Source organism: Salmo salar, chromosome ssa29 (assembly GCF_905237065.1).
Source record: "Salmo salar chromosome ssa29, Ssal_v3.1, whole genome shotgun sequence".
Lineage (NCBI taxonomy): Eukaryota > Metazoa > Chordata > Actinopteri > Salmoniformes > Salmonidae > Salmo > Salmo salar.
In genome coordinates this window covers 23,444,529-23,468,947 of record NC_059470.1, presented here as the reverse complement: position 1 = coordinate 23,468,947, position 24,419 = coordinate 23,444,529, and the positions used below count along the sequence as shown (strand labels likewise).

The following is a 24,419-nucleotide window of genomic DNA, read 5'->3' as shown; positions in this document are numbered from 1 at the left end:
ACACTACATTAGACAGTCAAATGGAGGTGAAACCAGTTTAGTCCTAAAGTGCTTTGTTCATTAGGTCACGCAACAAAAAACCTTTTTACAACATTTCAAAAAGGGTTTCTCATTGGTAGTTCTGCCTGTTTTCAGTCAATGTTTTTAAGAATTTCCAAACGTTTTCTTCCTAATGAACATGTGGCAGGTGTGCGAGATGCCCAAGCCGGCCTTTATGAAGCAGACTTTGGAGGAACTAACCATCGGGACCTACCACAACATCGCCTTCATCCACCCCAACACACCCATCATCAAGGCCCTCAACATCTTTGTGGACCGGAGGGTGTCTGCACTGCCAGTGGTGGATGAGTCAGGTGTGTGTGTGTGTGTGTGTGTGTGTGTGTGTGCTTCAGGCTGAGGAGATGTGTGGTGGTGTATTTATTAGAGATCCCCTGCCAAGACGGCAGCTACTCTTCCTGGCATCCAAACACTAAGGCACTTACATTACATATAAAACAGTACATCATATAACATTATTACACCACTACATATCAACAGTACAACATTTATAAAACCACCATACAACAATATTACAATGTGCGTTTGTGTGGAGTGTGTGTGTGTGTCTCTTCAGTCTGCGTTGTTCCATAAGGTTTAGTTTTTATCAGATTTTACTGCTTGCCTGAGTTACTTGATGTGGAATAGCGTTCCATGTAGTCATGGCTCTATGTAGTACTCTGTGTGTTTCCTGGAGTGTGTTCTGCACTTGGACTGAAGAGACCCCTGGTGGCATGTCTTGTGGGGTAGGCATGGGTCTCTAAGCTGTGTGCTAGTCGTTTGAACAGACTGCTCGGTGCTTTCAACATGTCAATACCTATCTCAAAGACATGTAGTGATGCATTCTATCTCTCCTCTACTTTTAACCAGGAGAGATTGACATGCATGCCACTGATGTTAGCTCTCCATGTACATTTAAGGGCCAGCCGTGCTGCTCTGTTCAGGGCAAACTGTAATTTGCCTAGGTCCCTCTTTGTGGCACTTGACCACATGACTGGGCAGTAGTCCAGGTGCGACAAAACCAGGGCCTGTAGGACTTGTTTTGTTGATGGCTATGTCAAGAAAGCAGAGTAGTGCTTTATTATGGACAGACTTCTCCCCATCTTAGCTACTGTTGCATCAATATGTTTTGACCATTACAGTTTACATCCAGGGTTACTCCAAGCAGGTTAGTCTCTTCCACTTGCTCAATTTCCACATTATTCATTACAACATTTTGTTGAGGTTTAGGGAATGGTTTGTCCCAAATACAGTGCTTTTAGTTTTAGAAATATTTAGTACTAGTTTATTACTTGCCACCCATTCTGAAACAGACTGCAGCTCTAAGTGTTACGGGGATTTCACTTGCTGGGGTAGCTAATGTTGAGTCATCAGCATACATAGACACACAGGCTTTACTCAGTGCCAGGTCATTAGTAAAGATTGAAAAAAGGGGCCTAGACACCTGCCATGGGGAATGCCAGACTACCTGGATTATGTTGGAGAGGCTTCCATTAACGAATATCCTCTGTGTTCTGTTAGACAGGTAACTCTCCATCCACGATGTAGCAGGGGATATAAAGCCATAATACAGGTTTTTCGATAATGTCAAAAGCTGCATTGAAGTCTAACATAAGTTTCCACAAGCTGACTGTAGACTATTATCAATTTCTTTCAGCCAATCAGTCATTTGTGTAAGTGCTGTACATGTCGATTTGAATGGTTTTAGTCGGATTGTGAATCTCTTTGGTTTTGTACTTTTCAGGAAAAGTAGTGGATATCTATTCCAAGTTTGATGTCATTGTAAGTAACCATTATCTTTCTTTTTTTTGTAAAACATTTTTTTTATTCCTTTCCTAAACATTTTATCAAATACTTCATCAAACACCTGTTTAAAAAGTTGACTAATTCAATGTTGATAAATATTTCTTATCATAAGTGAACGTTCAGTGATGGACCGAGTATTTGTTCGTCTTTACTGTGTGTAGAACCTTGCTGCTGAGAAGACCTACAACAACCTGGACATCACGGTGACCCAGGCTCTGAGGCATCGCTCGCAGTACTTTGAGGGCGTCATGAAGTGCAACCGGCTCGAGACACTGGAGACCATCGTGGACAGGATAGTCAAAGCAGAGGTGACTGACACACACACACACACACACACACACACACACACACACACACACACACACACACACACACACAGACCTTCAAAACCCTCTCCTGTCACTGTCTCATATAATATAGTACCCTCTCCTGTCACTGTCTCAGATATAATATAATATAGCACCCTCTCCTGTCACTGTCTCAGATATAATATAATATAGCACCCTCTCCTGTCACCGTCTCAGATATAATATAGCACCCTCTCCTGTCACTGTCTCAGATATAATATAGCACCCTCTCCTGTCACTGTCTCAGATATAATATAGCACCCTCTCCTGTCACTGTCTCAGATATAATATAGCACCCTCTCCTGTCACTGTCTCAGATATAATATAATATAGCACCCTCTCCTGTCACTGTCTCAGATATAATATAATATAGCACCCTCTCCTGTCACTGTCTCAGATATAATATAATATAGCACCCTCTCCTGTCACTGTCTCAGATATAATATAATATAGCACCCTCTCCTGTCACTGTCTCAGATATAATATAATATAGCACCCTCTCCTGTCACTGTCTCAGATATAATATAATATAGCACCCTCTCCTGTCACTGTCTCAGATATAATATAATATAGCACCCTCTCCTGTCACTGTCTCAGATATAATATAATATAGCACCCTCTCCTGTCACCGTCTCAGATATAATATAATATAGCACCCTCTCCTGTCACTGTCTCAGATATAATATAATATAGCACCCTCTCCTGTCACTGTCTCAGATATAATATAGCACCCTCTCCTGTCACTGTCTCAGATATAATATAATATAGCACCCTCTCCTGTCACTGTCTCAGATATAATATAATATAGCACCCTCTCCTGTCACTGTCTCAGATATAATATAATATAGCACCCTCTCCTGTCACTGTCTCAGATATAATATAATATAGCACCCTCTCCTGTCACTGTCTCAGATATAATATAATATAGCACCCTCTCCTGTCACTGTCTCAGATATAATATAATATAGCACCCTCTCCTGTCACTGTCTCAGATATAATATAATATAGCACCCTCTCCTGTCACTGTCTCAGATATAATATAATATAGCACCCTCTCCTGTCACTGTCTCAGATATAATATAATATAGCACCCTCTCCTGTCACTGTCTCAGATATAATATAATATAGCACCCTCTCCTGTCACTGTCTCAGATATAATATAATATAGCACCCTCTCCTGTCACTGTCTCAGATATAATATAATATAGCACCCTCTCCTGTCACTGTCTCAGATATAATATAATAGCACCCTCTCCTGTCACTGTCTCAGATATAATATAATATAGCACCCTCTCCTGTCACTGTCTCAGATATAATATAATATAGCACCCTCTCCTGTCACTGTCTCAGATATAATATAATAGCACCCTCTCCTGTCACTGTCTCAGATATAATATAATATAGCACCCTCTCCTGTCACTGTCTCAGATATAATATAATATAGCACCCTCTCCTGTCACTGTCTCAGATATAATATAATATAGCACCCTCTCCTGTCACTGTCTCAGATATAATATAATATAGCACCCTCTCCTGTCACTGTCTCAGATATAATATAATATAGCACCCTCTCCTGTCACCGTCTCAGATATAATATAATATAGCACCCTCTCCTGTCACTGTCTCAGATATAATATAATATAGCACCCTCTCCTGTCACTGTCTCAGATATAATATAATATAGCACCCTCTCCTGTCACTGTCTCAGATATAATATAATTGCACCCTCTCCTGTCACTGTCTCAGATATAATATAATATAGCACCCTCTCCTGTCACTGTCTCAGATATAATATAATATAGCACCCTCTCCTGTCACTGTCTCAGATATAATATAATATAGCACCCTCTCCTGTCACTGTCTCAGATATAATATAATATAGCACCCTCTCCTGTCACTGTCTCAGATATAATATAATATAGCACCCTCTCCTGTCACTGTCTCAGATATAATATAATATAGCACCCTCTCCTGTCACTGTCTCAGATATAATATAATATAGCACCCTCTCCTGTCACTGTCTCAGATATAATATAATATAGCACCCTCTCCTGTCACTGTCTCAGATATAATATAATATAGCACCCTCTCCTGTCACTGTCTCAGATATAATATAGCACCCTCTCCTGTCACTGTCTCAGATATAATATAATATAGCACCCTCTCCTGTCACTGTCTCAGATATAATATAATATAGCACCCTCTCCTGTCACTGTCTCAGATATAATATAATATAGCACCCTCTCCTGTCACCGTCTCAGATATAATATAATATAGCACCCTCTCCTGTCACTGTCTCAGATATAATATAATATAGCACCCTCTCCTGTCACTGTCTCAGATATAATATAATATAGCACCCTCTCCTGTCACTGTCTCAGATATAATATAATATAGCACCCTCTCCTGTCACTGTCTCAGATATAATATAATATAGCACCCTCTCCTGTCACTGTCTCAGATATAATATAATATAGCACCCTCTCCTGTCACTGTCTCAGATATAATATAATATAGCACCCTCTCCTGTCACTGTCTCAGATATAATATAATATAGCACCCTCTCCTGTCACTGTCTCAGATATAATATAATATAGCACCCTCTCCTGTCACTGTCTCAGATATAATATAATATAGCACCCTCTCCTGTCACTGTCTCAGATATAATATAATATAGCACCCTCTCCTGTCACTGTCTCAGATATAATATAATATAGCACCCTCTCCTGTCACTGTCTCAGATATAATATAATATAGCACCCTCTCCTGTCACTGTCTCAGATATAATATAAGCACCCTCTCCTGTCACTGTCTCAGATATAATATAATATAGCACCCTCTCCTGTCACTGTCTCAGATATAATATAATATAGCACCCTCTCCTGTCACTGTCTCAGATATAATATAATATAGCACCCTCTCCTGTCACTGTCTCAGATATAATATAATATAGCACCCTCTCCTGTCACTGTCTCAGATATAATATAATATAGCACCCTCTCCTGTCACTGTCTCAGATATAATATAATATAGCACCCTCTCCTGTCACTGTCTCAGATATAATATAATATAGCACCCTCTCCTGTCACTGTCTCAGATATAATATAATATAGCACCCTCTCCTGTCACTGTCTCAGATATAATATAATATAGCACCCTCTCCTGTCACTGTCTCAGATATAATATAATATAGCACCCTCTCCTGTCACTGTCTCAGATATAATATAATATAGCACCCTCTCCTGTCACTGTCTCAGATATAATATAATATAGCACCCTCTCCTGTCACTGTCTCAGATATAATATAATATGCACCCTCTCCTGTCACTGTCTCAGATATAATATAATATAGCACCCTCTCCTGTCACTGTCTCAGATATAATATAATATAGCACCCTCTCCTGTCACTGTCTCAGATATAATATAATATAGCACCCTCTCCTGTCACTGTCTCAGATATAATATAATATAGCACCCTCTCCTGTCACTGTCTCAGATATAATATAATATAGCACCCTCTCCTGTCACTGTCTCAGATATAATATAATATAGCACCCTCTCCTGTCACTGTCTCAGATATAATATAATATAGCACCCTCTCCTGTCACTGTCTCAGATATAATATATATAGCACCCTCTCCTGTCACTGTCTCAGATATAATATAATATAGCACCCTCTCCTGTCACTGTCTCAGATATAATATAATATAGCACCCTCTCCTGTCACTGTCTCAGATATAATATAATATAGCACCCTCTCCTGTCACTGTCTCAGATATAATATAATATAGCACCCTCTCCTGTCACTGTCTCAGATATAATATAATATAGCACCCTCTCCTGTCACTGTCTCAGATATAATATAATATAGCACCCTCTCCTGTCACTGTCTCAGATATAATATAATATAGCACCCTCTCCTGTCACTGTCTCAGATATAATATAATATAGCACCCTCTCCTGTCACTGTCTCAGATATAATATAATATAGCACCCTCTCCTGTCACTGTCTCAGATATAATATAATATAGCACCCTCTCCTGTCACTGTCTCAGATATAATATAATATAGCACCCTCTCCTGTCACTGTCTCAGATATAATATAATATAGCACCCTCTCCTGTCACTGTCTCAGATATAATATAATATAGCACCCTCTCCTGTCACTGTCTCAGATATAATATAATATAGCACCCTCTCCTGTCACTGTCTCAGATATAATATAATATAGCACCCTCTCCTGTCACTGTCTCAGATATAATATAATATAGCACCCTCTCCTGTCACTGTCTCAGATATAATATAATATAGCACCCTCTCCTGTCACTGTCTCAGATATAATATAATATAGCACCCTCTCCTGTCACTGTCTCAGATATAATATAATATAGCACCCTCTCCTGTCACTGTCTCAGATATAATATAATATAGCACCCTCTCCTGTCACTGTCTCAGATATAATATAATATAGCACCCTCTCCTGTCACTGTCTCAGATATAATATAATATAGCACCCTCTCCTGTCACTGTCTCAGATATAATATAATATAGCACCCTCTCCTGTCACTGTCTCAGATATAATATAATATAGCACCCTCTCCTGTCACTGTCTCAGATATAATATAATATAGCACCCTCTCCTGTCACTGTCTCAGATATAATATAAGCACCCTCTCCTGTCACTGTCTCAGATATAATATAATATAGCACCCTCTCCTGTCACTGTCTCAGATATAATATAATATAGCACCCTCTCCTGTCACTGTCTCAGATATAATATAATATAGCACCCTCTCCTGTCACTGTCTCAGATATAATATAATATAGCACCCTCTCCTGTCACTGTCTCAGATATAATATAATATAGCACCCTCTCCTGTCACTGTCTCAGATATAATATAATATAGCACCCTCTCCTGTCACTGTCTCAGATATAATATAATATAGCACCCTCTCCTGTCACTGTCTCAGATATAATATAATATAGCACCCTCTCCTGTCACTGTCTCAGATATAATATAATATAGCACCCTCTCCTGTCACTGTCTCAGATATAATATAATATAGCACCCTCTCCTGTCACTGTCTCAGATATAATATAATATAGCACCCTCTCCTGTCACTGTCTCAGATATAATATAATATAGCACCCTCTCCTGTCACTGTCTCAGATATAATATAATATAGCACCCTCTCCTGTCACTGTCTCAGATATAATATAATATAGCACCCTCTCCTGTCACTGTCTCAGATATAATATAATATAGCACCCTCTCCTGTCACTGTCTCAGATATAATATAATATAGCACCCTCTCCTGTCACTGTCTCAGATATAATATAATATAGCACCCTCTCCTGTCACTGTCTCAGATATAATATAATATAGCACCCTCTCCTGTCACTGTCTCAGATATAATATAATATAGCACCCTCTCCTGTCACTGTCTCAGATATAATATAATATAGCACCCTCTCCTGTCACTGTCTCAGATATAATATAATATAGCACCCTCTCCTGTCACTGTCTCAGATATAATATAATATAGCACCCTCTCCTGTCACTGTCTCAGATATAATATAATATAGCACCCTCTCCTGTCACTGTCTCAGATATAATATAATATAGCACCCTCTCCTGTCACTGTCTCAGATATAATATAATATAGCACCCTCTCCTGTCACTGTCTCAGATATAATATAATATAGCACCCTCTCCTGTCACTGTCTCAGATATAATATAATATAGCACCCTCTCCTGTCACTGTCTCAGATATAATATAATATAGCACCCTCTCCTGTCACTGTCTCAGATATAATATAATATAGCACCCTCTCCTGTCACTGTCTCAGATATAATATAATATAGCACCCTCTCCTGTCACTGTCTCAGATATAATATAATATAGCACCCTCTCCTGTCACTGTCTCAGATATAATATAATATAGCACCCTCTCCTGTCACTGTCTCAGATATAATATAATATAGCACCCTCTCCTGTCACTGTCTCAGATATAATATAATATAGCACCCTCTCCTGTCACTGTCTCAGATATAATATAATATAGCACCCTCTCCTGTCACTGTCTCAGATATAATATAATATAGCACCCTCTCCTGTCACTGTCTCAGATATAATATAATATAGCACCCTCTCCTGTCACTGTCTCAGATATAATATAATATAGCACCCTCTCCTGTCACTGTCTCAGATATAATATAATAGCACCCTCTCCTGTCACTGTCTCAGATATAATATAATATAGCACCCTCTCCTGTCACTGTCTCAGATATAATATAATATAGCACCCTCTCCTGTCACTGTCTCAGATATAATATAATATAGCACCCTCTCCTGTCACTGTCTCAGATATAATATAATATAGCACCCTCTCCTGTCACTGTCTCAGATATAATATAATATAGCACCCTCTCCTGTCACTGTCTCAGATATAATATAATATAGCACCCTCTCCTGTCACTGTCTCAGATATAATATAATATAGCACCCTCTCCTGTCACTGTCTCAGATATAATATAATATAGCACCCTCTCCTGTCACTGTCTCAGATATAATATAATATAGCACCCTCTCCTGTCACTGTCTCAGATATAATATAATATAGCACCCTCTCCTGTCACTGTCTCAGATATAATATAATATAGCACCCTCTCCTGTCACTGTCTCAGATATAATATAATATAGCACCCTCTCCTGTCACTGTCTCAGATATAATATAATATAGCACCCTCTCCTGTCACTGTCTCAGATATAATATAATATAGCACCCTCTCCTGTCACTGTCTCAGATATAATATAATATAGCACCCTCTCCTGTCACTGTCTCAGATATAATATAATATAGCACCCTCTCCTGTCACTGTCTCAGATATAATATAATATAGCACCCTCTCCTGTCACTGTCTCAGATATAATATAATATAGCACCCTCTCCTGTCACTGTCTCAGATATAATATAATATAGCACCCTCTCCTGTCACCGTCTCAGATATAATATAATATAGCACCCTCTCCTGTCACTGTCTCAGATATAATATAATATAGCACCCTCTCCTGTCACTGTCTCAGATATAATATAATATAGCACCCTCTCCTGTCACTGTCTCAGATATAATATAATATAGCACCCTCTCCTGTCACTGTCTCAGATATAATATAATATAGCACCCTCTCCTGTCACTGTCTCAGATATAATATAATATAGCACCCTCTCCTGTCACTGTCTCAGATATAATATAATATAGCACCCTCTCCTGTCACTGTCTCAGATATAATATAATATAGCACCCTCTCCTGTCACTGTCTCAGATATAATATAATATAGCACCCTCTCCTGTCACTGTCTCAGATATAATATAATATAGCACCCTCTCCTGTCACTGTCTCAGATATAATATAATATAGCACCCTCTCCTGTCACTGTCTCAGATATAATATAATATAGCACCCTCTCCTGTCACTGTCTCAGATATAATATAATATAGCACCCTCTCCTGTCACTGTCTCAGATATAATATAATATAGCACCCTCTCCTGTCACTGTCTCAGATATAATATAATATAGCACCCTCTCCTGTCACTGTCTCAGATATAATATAATATAGCACCCTCTCCTGTCACTGTCTCAGATATAATATAATATAGCACCCTCTCCTGTCACTGTCTCAGATATAATATAATATAGCACCCTCTCCTGTCACTGTCTCAGATATAATATAATATAGCACCCTCTCCTGTCACTGTCTCAGATATAATATAATATAGCACCCTCTCCTGTCACTGTCTCAGATATAATATAATATAGCACCCTCTCCTGTCACTGTCTCAGATATAATATAATATAGCACCCTCTCCTGTCACTGTCTCAGATATAATATAATATAGCACCCTCTCCTGTCACTGTCTCAGATATAATATAATATAGCACCCTCTCCTGTCACTGTCTCAGATATAATATAATATAGCACCCTCTCCTGTCACTGTCTCAGATATAATATATATGCACCCTCTCCTGTCACTGTCTCAGATATAATATAATATAGCACCCTCTCCTGTCACTGTCTCAGATATAATATATGCACCCTCTCCTGTCACTGTCTCAGATATAATATATAGCACCCTCTCCTGTCACTGTCTCAGATATAATATAATATAGCACCCTCTCCTGTCACTGTCTCAGATATAATATAATATAGCACCCTCTCCTGTCACTGTCTCAGATATAATATAATGCACCCTCTCCTGTCACTGTCTCAGATATAATATAATATAGCACCCTCTCCTGTCACTGTCTCAGATATAATATAATATAGCACCCTCTCCTGTCACTGTCTCAGATATAATATAATATAGCACCCTCTCCTGTCACTGTCTCAGATATAATATAATATAGCACCCTCTCCTGTCACTGTCTCAGATATAATATAATATAGCACCCTCTCCTGTCACTGTCTCAGATATAATATAATATAGCACCCTCTCCTGTCACTGTCTCAGATATAATATAATATAGCACCCTCTCCTGTCACTGTCTCAGATATAATATAATATAGCACCCTCTCCTGTCACTGTCTCAGATATAATATAATATAGCACCCTCTCCTGTCACTGTCTCAGATATAATATAATATAGCACCCTCTCCTGTCACTGTCTCAGATATAATATAATATAGCACCCTCTCCTGTCACTGTCTCAGATATAATATAATATAGCACCCTCTCCTGTCACTGTCTCAGATATAATATAATATGCACCCTCTCCTGTCACTGTCTCAGATATAATATAATATAGCACCCTCTCCTGTCACTGTCTCAGATATAATATAATAGCACCCTCTCCTGTCACTGTCTCAGATATAATATAATATAGCACCCTCTCCTGTCACTGTCTCAGATATAATATAATATAGCACCCTCTCCTGTCACTGTCTCAGATATAATATAAATAGCACCCTCTCCTGTCACTGTCTCAGATATAATATAATATAGCACCCTCTCCTGTCACTGTCTCAGATATAATATAATATAGCACCCTCTCCTGTCACTGTCTCAGATATAATATAATATAGCACCCTCTCCTGTCACTGTCTCAGATATAATATAATATAGCACCCTCTCCTGTCACTGTCTCAGATATAATATAATATAGCACCCTCTCCTGTCACTGTCTCAGATATAATATAATATAGCACCCTCTCCTGTCACTGTCTCAGATATAATATAATATAGCACCCTCTCCTGTCACTGTCTCAGATATAATATAATATAGCACCCTCTCCTGTCACTGTCTCAGATATAATATAATATAGCACCCTCTCCTGTCACTGTCTCAGATATAATATAATATAGCACCCTCTCCTGTCACTGTCTCAGATATAATATAATATAGCACCCTCTCCTGTCACTGTCTCAGATATAATATAATATAGCACCCTCTCCTGTCACTGTCTCAGATATAATATAATATAGCACCCTCTCCTGTCACTGTCTCAGATATAATATAATATAGCACCCTCTCCTGTCACTGTCTCAGATATAATATAATATAGCACCCTCTCCTGTCACTGTCTCAGATATAATATAATATAGCACCCTCTCCTGTCACTGTCTCAGATATAATATAATATAGCACCCTCTCCTGTCACTGTCTCAGATATAATATAATATAGCACCCTCTCCTGTCACTGTCTCAGATATAATATAATATAGCACCCTCTCCTGTCACTGTCTCAGATATAATATAATATAGCACCCTCTCCTGTCACTGTCTCAGATATAATATAATATAGCACCCTCTCCTGTCACTGTCTCAGATATAATATAGTAAGCACCCTCTCCTGTCACTGTCTCAGATATAATATAATATAGCACCCTCTCCTGTCACTGTCTCAGATATAATATAATATAGCACCCTCTCCTGTCACTGTCTCAGATATAATATAATAGCACCCTCTCCTGTCACTGTCTCAGATATAATATAATATAGCACCCTCTCCTGTCACTGTCTCAGATATAATATAATATAGCACCCTCTCCTGTCACTGTCTCAGATATAATATAATAGCACCCTCTCCTGTCACTGTCTCAGATATAATATAATATAGCACCCTCTCCTGTCACTGTCTCAGATATAATATAATATAGCACCCTCTCCTGTCACTGTCTCAGATATAATATAATATAGCACCCTCTCCTGTCACTGTCTCAGATATAATATAATATAGCACCCTCTCCTGTCACTGTCTCAGATATAATATAATATAGCACCCTCTCCTGTCACTGTCTCAGATATAATATAATATAGCACCCTCTCCTGTCACTGTCTCAGATATAATATAATATAGCACCCTCTCCTGTCACTGTCTCAGATATAATATAATATAGCACCCTCTCCTGTCACTGTCTCAGATATAATATAATATAGCACCCTCTCCTGTCACTGTCTCAGATATAATATAATATAGCACCCTCTCCTGTCACTGTCTCAGATATAATATAATATAGCACCCTCTCCTGTCACTGTCTCAGATATAATATAATATAGCACCCTCTCCTGTCACCGTCTCAGATATAATATAATATAGCACCCTCTCCTGTCACTGTCTCAGATATAATATAATATAGCACCCTCTCCTGTCACTGTCTCAGATATAATATAATATAGCACCCTCTCCTGTCACTGTCTCAGATATAATATAATATAGCACCCTCTCCTGTCACTGTCTCAGATATAATATAATATAGCACCCTCTCCTGTCACTGTCTCAGATATAATATAATATAGCACCCTCTCCTGTCACTGTCTCAGATATAATATAATATAGCACCCTCTCCTGTCACTGTCTCAGATATAATATAATATAGCACCCTCTCCTGTCACCGTCTCAGATATAATATAGCACCCTCTCCTGTCACTGTCTCAGATATAATATAATATAGCACCCTCTCCTGTCACTGTCTCAGATATAATATAATATAGCACCCTCTCCTGTCACTGTCTCAGATATAATATAATATAGCACCCTCTCCTGTCACTGTCTCAGATATAATATAATATAGCACCCTCTCCTGTCACTGTCTCAGATATAATATAATATAGCACCCTCTCCTGTCACTGTCTCAGATATAATATAATATAGCACCCTCTCCTGTCACTGTCTCAGATATAATATAATATAGCACCCTCTCCTGTCACTGTCTCAGATATAATATAATATAGCACCCTCTCCTGTCACTGTCTCAGATATAATATAATATAGCACCCTCTCCTGTCACTGTCTCAGATATAATATAATATAGCACCCTCTCCTGTCACTGTCTCAGATATAATATAATATAGCACCCTCTCCTGTCACTGTCTCAGATATAATATAATATAGCACCCTCTCCTGTCACTGTCTCAGATATAATATAATATAGCACCCTCTCCTGTCACTGTCTCAGATATAATATAATATAGCACCCTCTCCTGTCACTGTCTCAGATATAATATAATATAGCACCCTCTCCTGTCACTGTCTCAGATATAATATAATATAGCACCCTCTCCTGTCACTGTCTCAGATATAATATAATATAGCACCCTCTCCTGTCACTGTCTCAGATATAATATAATATAGCACCCTCTCCTGTCACTGTCTCAGATATAATATAATATAGCACCCTCTCCTGTCACTGTCTCAGATATAATATAATATAGCACCCTCTCCTGTCACTGTCTCAGATATAATATAATATAGCACCCTCTCCTGTCACTGTCTCAGATATAATATAATATAGCACCCTCTCCTGTCACTGTCTCAGATATAATATAATAGCACCCTCTCCTGTCACTGTCTCAGATATAATATAATATAGCACCCTCTCCTGTCACTGTCTCAGATATAATATAATATAGCACCCTCTCCTGTCACTGTCTCAGATATAATATAATATAGCACCCTCTCCTGTCACTGTCTCAGATATAATATAATATAGCACCCTCTCCTGTCACTGTCTCAGATATAATATAATATAGCACCCTCTCCTGTCACTGTCTCAGATATAATATAATATAGCACCCTCTCCTGTCACTGTCTCAGATATAATATAATATAGCACCCTCTCCTGTCACTGTCTCAGATATAATATAATATAGCACCCTCTCCTGTCACTGTCTCAGATATAATATAGCACCCTCTCCTGTCACTGTCTCAGATATAATATAATATAGCACCCTCTCCTGTCACTGTCTCAGATATAATATAGCACCCTCTCCTGTCACTGTCTCAGATATAATATAATATAGCACCCTCTCCTGTCACTGTCTCAGATATAATATAATATAGCACCCTCTCCTGTCACTGTCTCAGATATAATATAATATAGCACCCTCTCCTGTCACTGTCTCAGATATAATATAATATAGCACCCTCTCCTGTCACTGTCTCAGATATAATATAATATAGCACCCTCTCCTGTCACTGTCTCAGATATAATATAATATAGCACCCTCTCCTGTCACTGTCTCAGATATAATATAATATAGCACCCTCTCCTGTCACTGTCTCAGATATAATATAATATAGCACCCTCTCCTGTCACTGTCTCAGATATAATATAATATAGCACCCTCTCCTGTCACTGTCTCAGATATAATATAATATAGCACCCTCTCCTGTCACTGTCTCAGATATAATATAGCACCCTCTCCTGTCACTGTCTCAGATATAATATAATATAGCACCCTCTCCTGTCACTGTCTCAGATATAATATAATATAGCACCCTCTCCTGTCACTGTCTCAGATATAATATAATATAGCACCCTCTCCTGTCACTGTCTCAGATATAATATAATATAGCACCCTCTCCTGTCACTGTCTCAGATATAATATAATATAGCACCCTCTCCTGTCACTGTCTCAGATATAATATAATATAGCACCCTCTCCTGTCACTGTCTCAGATATAATATAATATAGCACCCTCTCCTGTCACTGTCTCAGATATAATATAATATAGCACCCTCTCCTGTCACTGTCTCAGATATAATATAATATAGCACCCTCTCCTGTCACTGTCTCAGATATAATATAATATAGCACCCTCTCCTGTCACTGTCTCAGATATAATATAATATAGCACCCTCTCCTGTCACTGTCTCAGATATAATATAATATAGCACCCTCTCCTGTCACTGTCTCAGATATAATATAATATAGCACCCTCTCCTGTCACTGTCTCAGATATAATATAATATAGCACCCTCTCCTGTCACTGTCTCAGATATAATATAATATAGCACCCTCTCCTGTCACTGTCTCAGATATAATATAATATAGCACCCTCTCCTGTCACTGTCTCAGATATAATATAATATAGCACCCTCTCCTGTCACTGTCTCAGATATAATATAATATAGCACCCTCTCCTGTCACTGTCTCAGATATAATATAATATAGCACCCTCTCCTGTCACTGTCTCAGATATAATATAATATAGCACCCTCTCCTGTCACTGTCTCAGATATAATATAATATAGCACCCTCTCCTGTCACTGTCTCAGATATAATATAATATAGCACCCTCTCCTGTCACTGTCTCAGATATAATATAATATAGCACCCTCTCCTGTCACTGTCTCAGATATAATATAATATAGCACCCTCTCCTGTCACTGTCTCAGATATAATATAATATAGCACCCTCTCCTGTCACTGTCTCAGATATAATATAATATAGCACCCTCTCCTGTCACTGTCTCAGATATAATATAATATAGCACCCTCTCCTGTCACTGTCTCAGATATAATATAATATAGCACCCTCTCCTGTCACTGTCTCAGATATAATATAATATAGCACCCTCTCCTGTCACTGTCTCAGATATAATATAATATAGCACCCTCTCCTGTCACTGTCTCAGATATAATATAATATAGCACCCTCTCCTGTCACTGTCTCAGATATAATATAATATAGCACCCTCTCCTGTCACTGTCTCAGATATAATATAATATAGCACCCTCTCCTGTCACTGTCTCAGATATAATATAATATAGCACCCTCTCCTGTCACTGTCTCAGATATAATATAATATAGCACCCTCTCCTGTCACCGTCTCAGATATAATATAATATAGCACCCTCTCCTGTCACTGTCTCAGATATAATATAATATAGCACCCTCTCCTGTCACTGTCTCAGATATAATATAATATAGCACCCTCTCCTGTCACTGTCTCAGATATAATATAATATAGCACCCTCTCCTGTCACTGTCTCAGATATAATATAATATAGCACCCTCTCCTGTCACTGTCTCAGATATAATATAATATAGCACCCTCTCCTGTCACTGTCTCAGATATAATATAATATAGCACCCTCTCCTGTCACTGTCTCAGATATAATATAATATAGCACCCTCTCCTGTCACTGTCTCAGATATAATATAATATAGCACCCTCTCCTGTCACTGTCTCAGATATAATATAATATAGCACCCTCTCCTGTCACTGTCTCAGATATAATATAATATAGCACCCTCTCCTGTCACTGTCTCAGATATAATATAATATAGCACCCTCTCCTGTCACTGTCTCAGATATAATATAATATAGCACCCTCTCCTGTCACTGTCTCAGATATAATATAATATAGCACCCTCTCCTGTCACTGTCTCAGATATAATATAATATAGCACCCTCTCCTGTCACTGTCTCAGATATAATATAATATAGCACCCTCTCCTGTCACTGTCTCAGATATAATATAATATAGCACCCTCTCCTGTCACTGTCTCAGATATAATATAATATAGCACCCTCTCCTGTCACTGTCTCAGATATAATATAATATAGCACCCTCTCCTGTCACTGTCTCAGATATAATATAATATAGCACCCTCTCCTGTCACTGTCTCAGATATAATATAATATAGCACCCTCTCCTGTCACTGTCTCAGATATAATATAATATAGCACCCTCTCCTGTCACTGTCTCAGATATAATATAATATAGCACCCTCTCCTGTCACTGTCTCAGATATAATATAAATAGCACCCTCTCCTGTCACTGTCTCAGATATAATATAATAGCACCCTCTCCTGTCACTGTCTCAGATATAATATAATATAGCACCCTCTCCTGTCACTGTCTCAGATATAATATAATATAGCACCCTCTCCTGTCACTGTCTCAGATATAATATAATATAGCACCCTCTCCTGTCACTGTCTCAGATATAATATAATATAGCACCCTCTCCTGTCACTGTCTCAGATATAATATAATATAGCACCCTCTCCTGTCACTGTCTCAGATATAATATAATATAGCACCCTCTCCTGTCACTGTCTCAGATATAATATAATATAGCACCCTCTCCTGTCACTGTCTCAGATATAATATAATATAGCACCCTCTCCTGTCACTGTCTCAGATATAATATAATATAGCACCCTCTCCTGTCACTGTCTCAGATATAATATAATATAGCACCCTCTCCTGTCACTGTCTCAGATATAATATAATATAGCACCCTCTCCTGTCACTGTCTCAGATATAATATAATATAGCACCCTCTCCTGTCACTGTCTCAGATATAATATAATATAGCACCCTCTCCTGTCACTGTCTCAGATATAATATAATATAGCACCCTCTCCTGTCACTGTCTCAGATATAATATAATATAGCACCCTCTCCTGTCACTGTCTCAGATATAATATAATATAGCACCCTCTCCTGTCACTGTCTCAGATATAATATAATATAGCACCCTCTCCTGTCACTGTCTCAGATATAATATAATATAGCACCCTCTCCTGTCACTGTCTCAGATATAATATAATATAGCACCCTCTCCTGTCACTGTCTCAGATATAATATAATATAGCACCCTCTCCTGTCACTGTCTCAGATATAATATAATATAGCACCCTCTCCTGTCACTGTCTCAGATATAATATAATATAGCACCCTCTCCTGTCACTGTCTCAGATATAATATAATATAGCACCCTCTCCTGTCACTGTCTCAGATATAATATAATATAGCACCCTCTCCTGTCACTGTCTCAGATATAATATAATATAGCACCCTCTCCTGTCACTGTCTCAGATATAATATAATATAGCACCCTCTCCTGTCACTGTCTCAGATATAATATAATATAGCACCCTCTCCTGTCACTGTCTCAGATATAATATAATATAGCACCCTCTCCTGTCACTGTCTCAGATATAATATAAGCACCCTCTCCTGTCACTGTCTCAGATATAATATAATATAGCACCCTCTCCTGTCACTGTCTCAGATATAATATAATATAGCACCCTCTCCTGTCACTGTCTCAGATATAATATAATATAGCACCCTCTCCTGTCACTGTCTCAGATATAATATAATATAGCACCCTCTCCTGTCACTGTCTCAGATATAATATAATATAGCACCCTCTCCTGTCACTGTCTCAGATATAATATAATATAGCACCCTCTCCTGTCACTGTCTCAGATATAATATAATATAGCACCCTCTCCTGTCACTGTCTCAGATATAATATAATATAGCACCCTCTCCTGTCACTGTCTCAGATATAATATAATATAGCACCCTCTCCTGTCACTGTCTCAGATATAATATAATATAGCACCCTCTCCTGTCACTGTCTCAGATATAATATAATATAGCACCCTCTCCTGTCACTGTCTCAGATATAATATAATATAGCACCCTCTCCTGTCACTGTCTCAGATATAATATAATATAGCACCCTCTCCTGTCACTGTCTCAGATATAATATAATATAGCACCCTCTCCTGTCACTGTCTCAGATATAATATAATATAGCACCCTCTCCTGTCACTGTCTCAGATATAATATAATATAGCACCCTCTCCTGTCACTGTCTCAGATATAATATAATATAGCACCCTCTCCTGTCACTGTCTCAGATATAATATAATATAGCACCCTCTCCTGTCACTGTCTCAGATATAATATAATAAGCACCCTCTCCTGTCACTGTCTCAGATATAATATAATATAGCACCCTCTCCTGTCACTGTCTCAGATATAATATAATATAGCACCCTCTCCTGTCACTGTCTCAGATATAATATAATATAGCACCCTCTCCTGTCACTGTCTCAGATATAATATAATATAGCACCCTCTCCTGTCACTGTCTCAGATATAATATAATATAGCACCCTCTCCTGTCACTGTCTCAGATATAATATAATATAGCACCCTCTCCTGTCACTGTCTCAGATATAATATAATATAGCACCCTCTCCTGTCACTGTCTCAGATATAATATAATATAGCACCCTCTCCTGTCACTGTCTCAGATATAATATAATATAGCACCCTCTCCTGTCACTGTCTCAGATATAATATATTAGCACCCTCTCCTGTCACTGTCTCAGATATAATATAATATAGCACCCTCTCCTGTCACTGTCTCAGATATAATATAATATAGCACCCTCTCCTGTCACTGTCTCAGATATAATATAATATAGCACCCTCTCCTGTCACTGTCTCAGATATAATATAATATAGCACCCTCTCCTGTCACTGTCTCAGATATAATATAATATAGCACCCTCTCCTGTCACTGTCTCAGATATAATATAAAGCACCCTCTCCTGTCACTGTCTCAGATATAATATAATATAGCACCCTCTCCTGTCACTGTCTCAGATATAATATAATATAGCACCCTCTCCTGTCACTGTCTCAGATATAATATAATATAGCACCCTCTCCTGTCACTGTCTCAGATATAATATAATAGCACCCTCTCCTGTCACTGTCTCCAGATATAATATAATATAGCACCCTCTCCTGTCACTGTCTCAGATATAATATAAATAGCACCCTCTCCTGTCACTGTCTCAGATATAATATAATATAGCACCCTCTCCTGTCACTGTCTCAGATATAATATAATATAGCACCCTCTCCTGTCACTGTCTCAGATATAATATAATATAGCACCCTCTCCTGTCACTGTCTCAGATATAATATAATATAGCACCCTCTCCTGTCACTGTCTCAGATATAATATAATATAGCACCCTCTCCTGTCACTGTCTCAGATATAATATAATATAGCACCCTCTCCTGTCACTGTCTCAGATATAATATAATATAGCACCCTCTCCTGTCACTGTCTCAGATATAATATAATATAGCACCCTCTCCTGTCACTGTCTCAGATATAATATAATATAGCACCCTCTCCTGTCACTGTCTCAGATATAATATAATATAGCACCCTCTCCTGTCACTGTCTCAGATATAATATAATATAGCACCCTCTCCTGTCACTGTCTCAGATATAATATAATATAGCACCCTCTCCTGTCACTGTCTCAGATATAATATAATAGCACCCTCTCCTGTCACTGTCTCAGATATAATATAATATAGCACCCTCTCCTGTCACTGTCTCAGATATAATATAATATAGCACCCTCTCCTGTCACTGTCTCAGATATAATATAATATAGCACCCTCTCCTGTCACTGTCTCAGATATAATATAATATAGCACCCTCTCCTGTCACTGTCTCAGATATAATATAATATAGCACCCTCTCCTGTCACTGTCTCAGATATAATATAGCACCCTCTCCTGTCACTGTCTCAGATATAATATAGCACCCTCTCCTGTCACTGTCTCAGATATAATATAATATAGCACCCTCTCCTGTCACTGTCTCAGATATAATATAATATAGCACCCTCTCCTGTCACTGTCTCAGATATAATATAATATAGCACCCTCTCCTGTCACTGTCTCAGATATAATATAATATAGCACCCTCTCCTGTCACTGTCTCAGATATAATATAATATAGCACCCTCTCCTGTCACTGTCTCAGATATAATATAATATAGCACCCTCTCCTGTCACTGTCTCAGATATAATATAATATAGCACCCTCTCCTGTCACTGTCTCAGATATAATATAATATAGCACCCTCTCCTGTCACTGTCTCAGATATAATATAATATAGCACCCTCTCCTGTCACTGTCTCAGATATAATATAATATAGCACCCTCTCCTGTCACTGTCTCAGATATAATATAATATAGCACCCTCTCCTGTCACTGTCTCAGATATAATATAATATAGCACCCTCTCCTGTCACTGTCTCAGATATAATATAATATAGCACCCTCTCCTGTCACTGTCTCAGATATAATATAATATAGCACCCTCTCCTGTCACTGTCTCAGATATAATATAATAAGCACCCTCTCCTGTCACTGTCTCAGATATAATATAATATAGCACCCTCTCCTGTCACTGTCTCAGATATAATATAATATAGCACCCTCTCCTGTCACTGTCTCAGATATAATATAATATAGCACCCTCTCCTGTCACTGTCTCAGATATAATATAATATAGCACCCTCTCCTGTCACTGTCTCAGATATAATATAATATAGCACCCTCTCCTGTCACTGTCTCAGATATAATATAATATAGCACCCTCTCCTGTCACTGTCTCAGATATAATATAATATAGCACCCTCTCCTGTCACTGTCTCAGATATAATATAATATAGCACCCTCTCCTGTCACTGTCTCAGATATAATATAATATAGCACCCTCTCCTGTCACTGTCTCAGATATAATATAATATAGCACCCTCTCCTGTCACTGTCTCAGATATAATATAATATAGCACCCTCTCCTGTCACTGTCTCAGATATAATATAATATAGCACCCTCTCCTGTCACTGTCTCAGATATAATATAATATAGCACCCTCTCCTGTCACTGTCTCAGATATAATATAATATAGCACCCTCTCCTGTCACTGTCTCAGATATAATATAATATAGCACCCTCTCCTGTCACTGTCTCAGATATAATATAATATAGCACCCTCTCCTGTCACTGTCTCAGATATAATATAATATAGCACCCTCTCCTGTCACTGTCTCAGATATAATATAATATAGCACCCTCTCCTGTCACTGTCTCAGATATAATATAATATAGCACCCTCTCCTGTCACTGTCTCAGATATAATATAATATAGCACCCTCTCCTGTCACTGTCTCAGATATAATATAATATAGCACCCTCTCCTGTCACTGTCTCAGATATAATATAAGCACCCTCTCCTGTCACTGTCTCAGATATAATATAATATAGCACCCTCTCCTGTCACTGTCTCAGATATAATATAATATAGCACCCTCTCCTGTCACTGTCTCAGATATAATATAATTAGCACCCTCTCCTGTCACTGTCTCAGATATAATATAATATAGCACCCTCTCCTGTCACTGTCTCAGATATAATATAATATAGCACCCTCTCCTGTCACTGTCTCAGATATAATATAATATAGCACCCTCTCCTGTCACTGTCTCAGATATAATATATTGCACCCTCTCCTGTCACTGTCTCAGATATAATATAATATAGCACCCTCTCCTGTCACCGTCTCAGATATAATATAATATAGCACCCTCTCCTGTCACTGTCTCAGATATAATATAATATAGCACCCTCTCCTGTCACTGTCTCAGATATAATATAATATAGCACCCTCTCCTGTCACTGTCTCAGATATAATATAATATAGCACCCTCTCCTGTCACTGTCTCAGATATAATATAATATAGCACCCTCTCCTGTCACTGTCTCAGATATAATATAATATAGCACCCTCTCCTGTCACTGTCTCAGATATAATATAATATAGCACCCTCTCCTGTCACTGTCTCCAGATATAATATAATATAGCACCCTCTCCTGTCACTGTCTCAGATATAATATAATATAGCACCCTCTCCTGTCACTGTCTCAGATATAATATAAGCACCCTCTCCTGTCACTGTCTCAGATATAATATAATATAGCACCCTCTCCTGTCACTGTCTCAGATATAATATAATATAGCACCCTCTCCTGTCACTGTCTCAGATATAATATAATATAGCACCCTCTCCTGTCACTGTCTCAGATATAATATAATATAGCACCCTCTCCTGTCACTGTCTCAGATATAATATAATATAGCACCCTCTCCTGTCACTGTCTCAGATATAATATATGCACCCTCTCCTGTCACTGTCTCAGATATAATATAATATAGCACCCTCTCCTGTCACTGTCTCAGATATAATATAATATAGCACCCTCTCCTGTCACTGTCTCAGATATAATATAATATAGCACCCTCTCCTGTCACTGTCTCAGATATAATATAATATAGCACCCTCTCCTGTCACTGTCTCAGATATAATATAATATAGCACCCTCTCCTGTCACTGTCTCAGATATAATATAATATAGCACCCTCTCCTGTCACTGTCTCAGATATAATATAATATAGCACCCTCTCCTGTCACTGTCTCAGATATAATATAATATAGCACCCTCTCCTGTCACTGTCTCAGATATAATATAATATAGCACCCTCTCCTGTCACTGTCTCAGATATAATATAATATAGCACCCTCTCCTGTCACTGTCTCAGATATAATATAATATAGCACCCTCTCCTGTCACTGTCTCAGATATAATATAATATAGCACCCTCTCCTGTCACTGTCTCAGATATAATATAATATAGCACCCTCTCCTGTCACTGTCTCAGATATAATATAATATAGCACCCTCTCCTGTCACTGTCTCAGATATAATATAATATAGCACCCTCTCCTGTCACCGTCTCAGATATAATATAATATAGCACCCTCTCCTGTCACTGTCTCAGATATAATATAATATAGCACCCTCTCCTGTCACTGTCTCAGATATAATATAATATAGCACCCTCTCCTGTCACTGTCTCAGATATAATATAATATAGCACCCTCTCCTGTCACTGTCTCAGATATAATATAATATAGCACCCTCTCCTGTCACTGTCTCAGATATAATATAATATAGCACCCTCTCCTGTCACTGTCTCAGATATAATATAATATAGCACCCTCTCCTGTCACTGTCTCAGATATAATATAATATAGCACCCTCTCCTGTCACTGTCTCAGATATAATATAATATAGCACCCTCTCCTGTCACTGTCTCAGATATAATATAATATAGCACCCTCTCTCTGTCACTGTCTCAGATATAATATAAAGCACCCTCTCCTGTCACTGTCTCAGATATAATATAATATAGCACCCTCTCCTGTCACTGTCTCAGATATAATATAGCACCCTCTCCTGTCACTG

General features: G+C 38.2%; 1 protein-coding gene across 4 annotated transcripts in view; it reads left to right on the top strand.

Moving 5' to 3' along the window:
* LOC106590432 (5'-AMP-activated protein kinase subunit gamma-1) overlaps positions 1-24,419 on the top strand; it is a 178,383-nt gene that overhangs the window by 97,719 nt on the left and 56,245 nt on the right. For all 4 annotated transcript variants that reach the window (XM_014181470.2, XM_014181471.2, XM_014181472.2 and 1 more), the window contains 3 exons: positions 188-353; positions 1,781-1,818; positions 2,004-2,150. In XM_014181470.2, coding sequence (XP_014036945.2) covers positions 188-353; positions 1,781-1,818; positions 2,004-2,150 — 351 coding nt within the window. The remainder of the gene's footprint in view (positions 1-187; positions 354-1,780; positions 1,819-2,003; positions 2,151-24,419) is intronic.